Here is a 12293-nt window from a genome sequence, read left to right on the forward strand (position 1 = left end):
CTCAGCAGCCCTTCTGGAAGACTCCAAAGGTACCTCCCACAGCACATGGCAAAGCCAGAACTTGAACCCAAGTTCTTTAACCTCACCTGTAAGTCAAGGAGAGAAGGAGATCTCTGGTACTCAGCAGATCACCCTATTCTAAAAGTCTACTTCAACATAAGTAGCTAATTTATCAAAAAAAATCAATTATGGATATAGGTAAAGATTTATACAGAGGGAGTCACTCCTCAGTGTCTTCCACAGAGCTCTGTGTTGTGGAGTGTGTGTGTGTGTGTGTGTGTGTGTGTGTGTGTGTGTGTGTGTGTGTGTGTGCGTGCACGTGCGTGCATGCTTCTGCATCCTTCTGCAGCAGGACTCCAGCTAATTCTGGGGCCACTTGACCTTTATTTCACATCACTCAGATTTGCAAATCGTTTCCCATCTGCACATCCCTCCGGTGCCATCACAGCGCAGCACCTCATTTGACAGTTTCCCATGTGTCTGGGGCCCAGATTCTATATTCAGTTTCATTCAATGCAATTATCCCAGCTGATTCAGTTGGCTCACTTGTGAAAGAGGAGGTCTCGGAAGGAGCGATGACCACCCATGAGGGTCTAGCTACATATCAGCTCTCTCAGCAGCCAGACTGTAGAGCGGAAGTTCTTATTTCTCCCATGGATCAGTCAGGTTGGGCTGCCTGTCCCACAGGAACTAATAGCCCCCAACTGAGGCCCGTAGACAGGAGAGGTTCCTGTTTCCATCACCCAGTTCATGTAACTTATCACAGCAGCCATTGAAATAGATACAAAACAAGCCAAACAATCAAGTGACTGAATAACCCATCCCCACGCAGATGGCTCTCCCTGGGCATGCCATGCAGTGTGACTTGTGTAATCCCACAACAGGTCTGTGAAATCGATGTCCCCACTGGCCTCCTTTTACAGATAGCAGCTGATGCACAGAGACGTCAAGTCACTGCCCCGGGTTTGCCCAGCTAACAAGTGCTAAAGATAGATTTAAACCTATATGCTCGAGTGTTATTTTTCAACCACTCTAGTACACAGCCCTAAATGATACTCACACAGTGGGTGAAAGGGTAAGAATGATGTAAGGGACTCTGAACAATGTTTAGGTTTCGTCTTATAAAATCTCTGGATCTCATTGTTCTGTCTAAAGAAAAACTGGTTGCAGCCATCCCTGTTATTGGAGATGTGCTCTGTGGCTAAGAACAAGCCTACATCAGGCCTGCATAGCCTGAGCTCCTGCCAAGGAGATATGTTAAATAGCCATGGGTCCCTAGGGTGCTAATTAAGAAAGCCAAGCATGTGTCTTATTTTTATTCTATCTATCTATCTATCTATCTATCTATCTATCTATCTATCTATCTATCCATCCATCCACCATCCATCCATCCATCCATTCATCGTGTGTGTGTGTGTGTGTGTGTGTGTGTGTGTGACCTCAGACATGTTCAGAAACAACTTGCAAGAGTGTCCCAAGCTGTATTGTCTCCATGCTGCAGGGCAGGGTGGTGCCAGCCTGGGAAATTCAGTGTGGAGTACATAATGAGCAGGAGAACTGTGGCTGAGCACCCAGCACTTACAGGCAGAGAACCTGGGCTTCAGCCCTGATGCCCGCAGGCTATGTGACCCTGGGCAGGTTCCTCCTGGTCTTCAGTCCGCATTGTGTGTTGGGGACCACAGCAGCATCTACTCTCTAGGCTTTTGCGAGGATCTGTGGTATAGAGATAAAAAGACATCTTTACACTCAAGGGGGAGGTCAATGGACAAAGTGCTTGCTGCACAAGTCTGAGGGCCTGAGTTCAAGTCCCCAGCACTCAAAAAAAACCAAACCAAAACAAAACAAAAAACACTGTGCACAAAGACGCATGCCTGTAGTCCCAGTGCTGGGTAATGGAGAGGGAGAATTCCTTGGAGTTTGTTGGCCAGCCAGTCTAGCCAAATCTAAAAGTGCCAGGTTCTGTGACAGACCCTGTCTCAAAATATAATGGGCAGAGTGACTGAAGAAGACATATGACATCAACCTCCAGTTTCCACATGCACACATGTACACATGCATACATGTACACACAATAATAATAGTGATAATAATAACAATAATAATAAATTTAAATAAATAAAATTTAGAAATCACCCTTATACTTGGCAGGATACAGCTTGGGCCAGGCCGTGGGGAGAAGTAGGTGCGGGCTGGCAGATGATCTTAGGGAATGAAATGACATGGGCTCTGAGGGTTCTAGGTGGTAAGACAGATCACAGAACTGCAACTGTATGTATTTCTTCACTGTAGTGACAGCACACAGTTGGTGCTGTGCTTTAATGGGGTGCATCTCCTCTAAAATGTATGCTGAAATTTGGTCCCTAGTTGTGCCGGTCAGTCTTCTTGTCATAGTGAAGAATGCCTGAGAGGGAGCAGAGGTCTCTTGGCTCCCAGTTCACTGTACCTGTCAACCACCAGCATGCTCTAGTGCTGCCAATAGAGCATGAAGACTGAGGGCTTTGGGTGAGGTAAAGTACTTCACGTCATTGTATCTGGGAAGCATAGAAGAGACATCCTAGGGGTTTAGGATGCCTGGTGAGTGCTGGAGTCTTCCGCCCATCACACATTCTGAAGCAGTGTGGAGGGGGTGGAATTGACAGCGTTCGTCAAAACAATGCAAATGATCTGAGCATGTTACCAAGGCTGAGCACCCACAGACATCTGGTAACCCACGAAGGATGAAGGCAGTGGGAACACACGGAACCACATGTGGGTGTCTCTGAAAGCCCTCCTTTTAGATACTCAGAGGTTGTACTAGAGCGTGAGACTTGAGCAGGAGACCTAGTCACTGTGCCTTATCAGGGACCCTGTGGCCTGCGGCAAGTGGGGAGAGGAGGAAAGTTCCTGCAAGAAGAGGGGGATGGAGGGGGATGAGGCAGTTCCTGCATGGAGATGCTCTCTTCTGGCTGAGCTGACCTTATATTACTTTTATTGTGCCTGGAAGGACCGATCTTAAATGATGCCCCATTCATAGAAATCAGAGCCTAGGATTCCAGTGTGCCTTTGGGAGAAAAAAGTTGACCAGCATGCCTATCCTTTCTATGGTAACTGACATACCCTAGGATGTTTGCTTAAAACTACCCTAGACAGCCCAAATCTTAAAATATTGGTCAGTCCCAAGCAACCTGAGAGAGTTACCAGTCACCACCACACCCCCGTCATGTTCCCACGATCTTCTTGCCTCAAACCTCAGCCTAGGGCAGCACCTGCAACACTGTGTGTTGGTGGCTGCTATTCCTGGTCTTCTTGCCAGGCAGGGTGTTAGCAAAACCTTCTGGATTGAATAAGTAGACTTTGGAGTCAAACAAGGTGACCTTGAATTCTGCCCAAGCCCCTCAACATTGAGGTCAGGGGCAGAGTAATGCTAACTTTCTCTGATGGCTGTCATTGTCTTGTCTTTGAAACAAGAGCAGTGCCCGAGTTCTGCAGCTGGGCTCTCAAGAGACTCAGACTTCCATCCACCTGGTGTCTGCATGGGACCTACAGCAAAGTTTGTCATCGTTATGACTACTGAAAAGGCATTGTCTGCCCTGATGCCCTAGACCAAGAAACAGAGGAGAGATGAGGGAGGGAAGGGAGATTGAATGGAAGATAGGAGGGAGGGAGGGAGGGGAAAGGAGAATACCAACACTTCCAGGAACACTTCCAAGGCACAAGCAGCCAGAGAAACACCAGGATCTTCTAGAAACAATAATCTACATCAATGCTTTAATGAGTTCTTAAAACTCCAAAGAGTGACATGTGTCCCCAGGATGCAGGAAGCTCATCTGAGAGCCATTGCCACACAAACAGCAGAACATGACAGAGGACCAGACTGAACCCAGTGGGAAGGAAGGACAAGCACTTCCTAAGTATGGACCTGATTTCTGGCCACTTCTTCCCAAACATGTAGACTATTGGGACAGAAATGAATCATTCCAGCTCAGAGCACCTTTTCGCTTTTGATAAAAGAATTGAATAGCTACTTCTGAACCTAACCCAGCATTTTATTAGGTTATAATTTCACCACCTCCAGAGCACATTGGGATTTTATGGCCATGAGTTTAAGGCAATGCCACCCGCACCTCTGAGCCTACCCACAGCACCGTCTACAAAGCAACCCATAGGCCCACTCTGTGGGAGCCGGAGTCTGCATTCCTAACCTGCACTTCTCTTCTCCTTGCTCTGGGGAGCAGTTAGCCCCTCACAGTTCTGATTCATAGGGGTAGGGAAAAAAAACTAAGATTTTTTTTGCCTTAATTTTCAGGGCCTTCTCCTAAAAATAGTATTTTTCCAAAATTATGTTGTATTTTTAGCATAATTTAACATTCTACTGTATTGTGAGATGAAATTTTCCTCTCTGGATCACTTTCATGGCCATCTGATGGCATAAAAAGATGTATTTTCAGAAGGGATGTAACTGTGGCTAGCAGCACTCCTGAGAGCTGGAATGGGGGTCATGAAGAGGGGGTGATTGTTTTTACCAGGGTGGGAGAGCCATGTATGCACCCTAGGTCAGGCTCCACTACCCCCATCAGGTTCCACGAGCTTGTGTCTTAGCAGATACACAAGCCCAATGTCACAGCTGAGCCACCCCATCTGTAAAATCACGCCATAGGGTTGAGGTGAACATAGCTGGTTAGCAATTCCCAGGACAGGTAGCAATCAGAAAGCAGTTGTTAATGTTGTCATTGACTTTGTCCCGGTCTTGTCCTCAGCCCAGGCCAGGGACCAACAAGAGGCAAGGCATCTTTAGAGAGGAACATTATGCTGAGTTTCAATCCAACCCTGCCCTCTTCTTAGCCACATGAACTTGACAATGCAAACTGTCCTGGCAGGAGCAAAGATACTCTCAAGAGGGACACTTGTACCCCAACCCCCCATTGTCACCATTGAAGCAATCAATGTTCTGAAAGGAATATTGTGGTTAGGAAGAAAAGGTTTGAATAGGTATGGTCCCCACAGACTCGTGTGTTTGAATGCTTGGCCCACAGGGAGTTGTCATTATTAGGAGAAGTGAACTTGTTGGAGTAGGTGTGGCCCTGTTGGAGGAAGTTTGTCACTGTAGAGGTGGGCTTTAAGTTCTCATATGCTCAAGCCACGCCTAGTGTGGCAGTCTCCTGCTGCCTGCAGATCAAAATGTAAAACTCTTAGCTCTTCTCCAGAACCATGTCCGCCGGCACGCTGCTGGGCTTCCCACCATGACAATAATGGGCTGAACCTATAAAACTGTAAGCCAGCTCCAACTAAATGTTTTCCTTTATAAGAGTCGCTTTTGTCATGGTGTCCCTTCACAGATGTAGAACACTGACTAGACACAAAGGCTGAAGCCCTTGTGCCAGTCAGAGGAGGGACTTGTTTCAAGGAAGGAGATTTCACTGAGGGTAGACCAACTTGCAGGAGAAGCTGAAGCCAGGCCAATGATAGTGCAGTGATGGGCGGAGCCACACCTTGACCAAGTCTGCTTAGTTACTCATGCCTCTTGCCTTCCAAACCTAAACCTCCTGTCAAGACCTTGACGATTGGCTTGAGGCTCACTGGACATCTCACGCGCTCCTTTTCCCAATGTGCCCACATTGATACGTCTCCTCCGTCTGCTTTTAACCATCACTTGCCTCTGTGTTGCATATTGAAAATGGGCAGCCAAGCCTAGCTAATGAAGGTTGCCAAGGATCAGGCTCTGACCCTAACAATTCCAGCAACAACCTGACTCCAGCTTGATTTTTGTCACCTGTAAAGAGGAACTATGCAGGTCCATGAATGCCCTGAAAGATCCGACTCCATAACCAGGCAAAGCAAATCCTCATTTGCTTAAGTTCCTTGCTTCCTCTCCCTTCCTAATCTGGCCTTGTAACAGCCTCCTCCTTCAGAGCCAGTGCTTGGTATTGTGACTTCCAACAACAGGACAAGGTAAGAGAGTAGTGGGCAAGCATTTCTGTCATAGCTTACCCTGCACTAGGGAAGTACCCTCAGGGAGAAGGGCTATCCTAACTATATACTGCTATCATTAAATGCCATTGGCAGGGTTATTGTTATGAGACTGGAAGTTTGAGGGAAAAGATTTTGCAGTAAAAGACTGGGGCCTTGACGATTGGGGCCAAGAAATGCCACAAAAATCGTACCACACCTTGCAACAGACATCGAAAGAGATTTATTGGGGAAGGGAAAGACATAATTTCCTCTGAGTGGGGATGTGTCTTAGTTAGGGTTCCACTACTGTGAACAGACACCATGACCAAGGATATTTAATAGGGTCTGGCTTACAGGTTCAGAGGTTCAGTTCATTATCATCAAAGTGGGAACATGGCAGCATCTAGGCAGGCATGGTGCAGGCAGAGCTGAGAGTTCTACATCTTCATCTGAAGGCTGCTAGTGGAAGACTGACTTCCAGGCAGCTAGGATGAAGGTCTTAAGCCCACACCCATGGTGACACACCTACCCCAGCTAGGTCACACTTCCTAATAGTGCTACTCCCTGGGCCAAGCATATGCAAACCATCACAGGATGGAAAACAGAGGGAGAGAGGGAGAGAGGGGGAGAGGGGGAGAGAGGGATAGAGGGAGAGAGGGAAAGAGGGGGAGAGGGGGGTTGGGTGTTGGGGGGGAGAGAGAGGAAGAAGGAGGAGGAGAAGGGGAGGAGAGGAGAGGAGAGGAGAGGAGAGGAGAGGAGAGGAGAGGAGAGGAGAGGACAGGTTCTGATACAGAAGGTATGGAGGATGTGCATACAGAAAATACATAACAGTGGTGTGTGGAACATGTCCTATTGGCCTTTAGTGATGATGGGTAATTAACATTGAGTCATTGAAGGTGAGGAGGAACCTGGTTCTAGAATATAGGTAGTTCTTAGTTGGCTAACACAGAAGATCAAGGTGTTGGTGGATCTGGTGGAGGCTGTTCTCTCCTTCCAAGATGGTGCCTCTCAGTGTCTTCCCATGTGGAAGAAGGCTGAGAGGGGTCTGCCTATCCATTCTTCCAGGTATGAGGGAATCCCATTCATAATGGATCCACCGTCATAATTTAATCATCCCAGAAAGGATTCAGCCCAACACAGTGGTTTGCAGAACTGTATCAGAAGCCCATCAGCACTTTTCGCCTGGGTGTCCACCATAGACTCAACACCCAAAAGATGGTGCCAACCATCTACACTTTTTCCCCTGAGACTCACAAGGAAGGGCACAAGTGTCCTTTCCCCAGATGTCGCAGGTGCTGTGTGTTATCTGAATTCTGTGAAACAGAATAATCCCACTGACCTCATGGTGTTCTTTGGGAAATGAAGCCAAGCACACAGCAGTTCAGGGAAGTAAAGACAGCCCAGGGAGCTCTAGGAGTGCCCTGGGTGGAGTAGAGAGCCTCAGGACACCCATGTGCTCAGTAAGCATGCACTGCTGGCCTTCTGTGTATCCACCACTTCCTGCATTCTGGGGATACAAGAAAAGACAGGTGTAGAGTCAGCCTGCACACAGGGAAGCTAACCACAAGACTCATCAAATGAGGAAAGTTAACGCTGTGTCCTCTTCCACATAGCTTAACCCAGCAGGGAGAGACTTAATTAACAGGCAGTTCTGGGTTCTACTGCTGCATCATAAGTTTGGAGAGCAGCGAATCAAGCCTGGGAGGTCTCAAAATGAGAGTTGGAGAGAAACTCTCTAAGGAATGACCTGGAGGCAGAGATAGTGAGAGGAGAAAGCAGGATGGGCAGGTGTCTTTGACGGTCATGCCAGCAAGACAGACCATGGCATGTGCAAAGGCTCCGAGGCATGATATTAAGAACAACCGTCAGGGAACTAATGCTGGAGGAGAGAAGAAAGGAAATGCCCTCAGAGAGATAAAATGGACTAGATGTTAGCCATGGGAAGGGATTAAGAGGTTGCCATCGGAAAAACTTTGGCTTCACTTAGAGTGACTTTGGACACAAGGGTGGATTTTGAATAGAACAGTGGCAAGCTACCCCTTGCTTAACAACCATGATGGCTTCTCTCCTGGTAATAATCCAGGGCACTAAGAGAGATCTCGGGACCTCAGAGAAGACGCTATTCAGTGATCCAGGCAGAGCATCATGGGGGCTTCCAGCAGTATAGTAGCCATCAAACTGGTGATGAGTGGCAGGTGTAGGCTGTATGTCAGCATGACTTCCTGCTGGGTCAAACGTGAGGGGAGAGAGCTAGAGGAGCCCTCCTGGCTGTAGGTGCCTTGGTTGGCCAGGGCCTTCAGAGAGATGGGGCAGCAGCAATTTGCAAGGCTCCACCATCTCTCAGACAGCCCAGGGATAGAGTCAGCCTGCACACAGGGATGTGGAAGCACAAGACTCATCCCATTTCATCGGAAAATGACAGGAGGGTGAACATCACCACGTTTCAAATAAACAAAGTTAACACTCGGTGGTTTGAAATTCTGTCTTGAGTGGCTCATCTTCTTTGTTGGCACAGACTCTCTGACAGCTGAACCCCTGGTTCTCCCCCTTCCTCTTCATAGCTCACAGATTCTCTGTGGACAAACAGAAGATGCTTCCCTTAGAGCAAGGCACCCCTTCAGCACCCGCCATGCTTTGAAGGGGGTGTTTCAATTATTCTTTACAACAACCCTGTGGATCCGATATTGTCCTTATTTTACACAGAGGCACCATGAGTCTAAATGTGTTTGACCGGAAATTGGAAATGTGTGAGTACCTAGGCTCTCAAACACTGTAAGCTCTAAAACCACCATTTTCAACCAGAGATGAAATGGAATTGACAAAATCCCTGGAATTGCTTCTTGGGAAGTGCCACTTAAAACCACGGTCACCTTGTCTTTGATGTTTGTAGTATGAAGTAGTCAGGCCTGGCAGCTGTAACAAGGAAGCCTTTGAGGAGTGAGGAGACAGGCTTTCATCTATCCAAAAGTTGTTTGAACTATCCGTGAAGTCAAGGATGACCATGAATGTAGGGTACGCTTGGGATTATGGATCTGTGCCTTGTAGCCAGCAAGCCCCAGCCTGTCCCTCCTCCTACCCCCAGTGCTGGGATTACAGGCTAGATTAGCATGCAGTCACACCTGGCTTTTTGCATGGCTGCTAAAGATTTGAACTCAGCTCCTGATGCTTGCTCAGGGACCATCCCCCCAGCTGAGAGTCATTTCTTGAACAGCTAATCACTGTGCAAAACCACAGAAGCACAAGAGTCCCTGGGAAACCCAGAATCCCACTGAGTACTAATCAAGACACAAGCAACAGAGACTACATCCAGCATCTATCTTTTAGTTTTTCTTTTCCGTGCAAGGCGGGACCAGTTAACGAGGTAGATTTTGTGCATATTAGGGGTAGAGGGAGCACATATATCCTTGGTACCATAGTCCATATTTTTCTTACAAACTGGGGCTTTAACAGTTGTCTCATGTCTCATGGGAGGGGGGAGGAATGTAATGAATGCTAAAATAAACCTAAGATAATATTCATCAAAGATTACATTTTCTTTATGGTCAGTTTTTAAATGCCTTCTTTGGAAAAAAGTGTAGAACAATGTTTGTTTGTTTTCTCATCATGGTTGGAAGTGATTTATCCCTGCTTTCTTTGAGACTAGCTCAAATGTCGTGTGGCCCCATCGGCCTCTTGGGTGGCAGCAGCCAGTAGCTAGCTGCAGAGAAGCTTACAGCCATCTTGCTTGCCTGCTGACTGATAACTGGCTGTTTTTTTTTTCTACCTTCCACAGAAAAGCCTGGAGTCCTACTGCTTCCTCGTCTTTGCCACAATATGTATAGCGGGCGCTATCTACTTCTATTTTGTCCTCCCAGAGACCAAGAACAGAACCCATGCAGAAATCAGCCAGGCATTCGCCAAGAGGAACAAGGCTCACCCCCCAGAGGTGAAGGCTGACTCAGCCATGGCAGAGGAGAAGGCCAACAGCCAGCCTGAGACAGATCCATCGTCTACGCTGGACAGCTATGGCCAAAACAGAATTGTTTAAATGTGTGTTCTCACTACAGTAACCAAAGACTTTCCCAAACCTTATAAGGTTTCAGGTGACCAAAGCCATCTGAGACTCTTGGGAGTTAGGAAGAAACCTGTGAGAATCAAACCTCTCAGCTGCACGTCCAAACTCCCGTGGAAGCATTCCCATGGTTTGCTACACTCAGTGCACTATACAGACCAAGGGCTGCCTTCCTCGTGATTGAACCCGTAGCTCTGAAATTTAAAGTTGGAAGAAAGGTTGCCTTGACCAGGTTGCCTTCTCATAGGAAAGCCATCTGGTCTGATGGACACTCATTGTACTGGAAATGGCAGCCTGGGTCATCTCAGCTGTGCTGTTGCTAAGCAACCTTGACCCATCCTCAGCCTCCAGCCTCCAGGTCTCCAGATCTTGGAAGGTTTTCTGACTTCCATGGGAAGATTCTTTGTCCCACTAACAGATGCCTGTTGCTAATCTTTGGTTGTACCCCATGGACCTGAAGCTTGGGAACACTTCTTACCAATCCACCAGGCTGCTGATCCTACCAAGGCAGGCTCTGTCCCCAGCGCTCAAGGCTGCCAGGTCTGAGGCTGTCTTTAGTTCAGACTGTTACAGAGAGCACACAGGGGACCAACAAGTAATATGGAAAAGAACTTTGTGGTACCTAGGGGACAGAGACTACACGGTGGGCTCTGAACACTAAGAATGACTCTGAGACTAAACCTAGATTTGATGGGAAAGAACACTGGGATTGATTGACGATGTCTGTCCTGGATGTAGGAATGACAGCTTCAGTTCCTGAGCCTTGTGTTTACAATGGGAAGGAGATTCATCTTCAGAGGTAGTGAACTGCCAGAAAGACACTCAACATCACTCCTATTGCTCTGGTGAAGGCTGGGGCACTGGGGAATCACTGTCTCAGTGGTTATTCAGGAAGTCAAAGAGGCAGTTCTAGGTGTTAGAGTGGGTGTCTGGTTGGGCAACTTGCATCTTGCCATCATGTTTGGCTGAATCCCTTCTTCTGCCTTCAACAAAGTACATATGATAAATGCCATAAGCAAATGGCAGGTGTGTCAACTGGCTTGGTGTGTTTAAGTCTCCAGACCAGGCAACACTGCTGTTTTCCTGACCATTCTGGATGAGGTTGGCCTTAACCAAAACCCGTGTTCTGACTTTTCCCTCCTGGTTAAACACTCTTCATCTGGGGCCTCTTCCTTGGTGCAATCCCAGTTCAGGGAACCATACCATCCAGCACTGGTTTGACCAGTGTGTGTCAGTATAGATTGCAACGTATAGATTTGACAAGGTCCTGTCCCAAAATGACTGATGTGAATTGTAAAACAAAAATCATAACATGGCATTCACTTGAAGATTTAAGTATTCTGTCAATAAATATTTATTAGCCAATCATTACTCTGCCTTGGCTGAGTATTGAAGATAGATCCATGGGCAAGGGAACACACTATCCTGACCTACACACTCTGGTGTCTGACACAGAGGTGGACCATCAGAGCACTCATGGTTCAGTAGAGGAGTGGGGACAATGATGTGGGGGACACATAGCAGGAATAGATGGTGTCTTAGCAGAGAAAGAGAAATGCCTTCCCAGACAAGGGGTAGAGCAGAGCCAGGGCCACAGTGACCATGAGGCCAGAGGCCAGCAATGAGTATTGCTATGTTCTTATATTTGAAATTACAGTGAAGCCACACTAAAGGCATTTTGGGAAAAAGTGAATCTCATAATAAAACTGATCATCTCCAACACTTCACTGCTTCACTTCTTACACGGACCTGCCTGTTTCCTGCCCATTATTAATCCATTTGCAAACACAGAGTACATACAGCACAATTACAATCATCTTCCTCTTATCTCCTATTTTTCCCACTCGCTATTAAATCAAATACATCATCTCAACCCTGAAGACTTTTGTTCACACTCTGGTGCCCGCTGCAGAGACTTCTCCACATAGGAAGCTGTTTCTCAGATCCTAGAAGAAGACGGAGATCAAGAGTAAGAGTCAGGCCAAAGTTTTGTGGGAGACTGTGGCCATCTGCACTCTGCATCCTTGCATGGTCACCAAGAGAAGCTTGGCTGTCAGCCTCACTCTCTGATTCCTACCCAAGCTCTAAGTGTGAGGACTGTGTCAATCCATCCCACCTATTTCCTCCTCTCAATCAAATGCATGTAGACCTCAGCACAGGCCCAGCCCCGTTCTCAGGTACACACACAGGATGGATTGAAATAGAGCAGAGACTTCCAAATGACACGGAAGTGGACTCACCACCCACAAAGCTGGGGTAAGGACTTCTGACCTGAATTTAACCAGACCAACTTCCTGCTTTACAAATAAAAGTA

The 12293-nt window shown here is 47.3% G+C and overlaps 1 protein-coding gene across 8 annotated transcripts in view; it reads left to right on the top strand.

The window, feature by feature from the left end:
- The window catches only part of Slc2a9 (solute carrier family 2 member 9), a 133756-nt gene extending 122055 nt beyond the window's left edge, over positions 1-11701 (top strand). For 7 of the 8 annotated variants that reach the window (XM_087584151.1, XM_087584157.1, XM_087584153.1 and 4 more), the window contains one exon: positions 9701-11347. In XM_087584151.1, the coding sequence (XP_087440277.1) occupies positions 9701-9955 (255 nt within the window). In that variant the 3' untranslated portion in view covers positions 9956-11347. Of the gene's footprint in view, positions 1-9700 lie in introns of all 8 variants that reach the window. The other variant, NM_001191551.1, reaches the window with a different exon arrangement.
- The last annotated feature ends 592 nt before the right edge of the window (positions 11702-12293 follow it).

The sequence above is a fragment of the Rattus norvegicus genome, chromosome 14 (assembly GCF_021556685.1).
Source record: "Rattus norvegicus strain SHRSP/BbbUtx chromosome 14, alternate assembly SHRSP_T2T, whole genome shotgun sequence".
In the NCBI taxonomy this organism is placed as follows: Eukaryota; Metazoa; Chordata; class Mammalia; order Rodentia; family Muridae; genus Rattus; species Rattus norvegicus.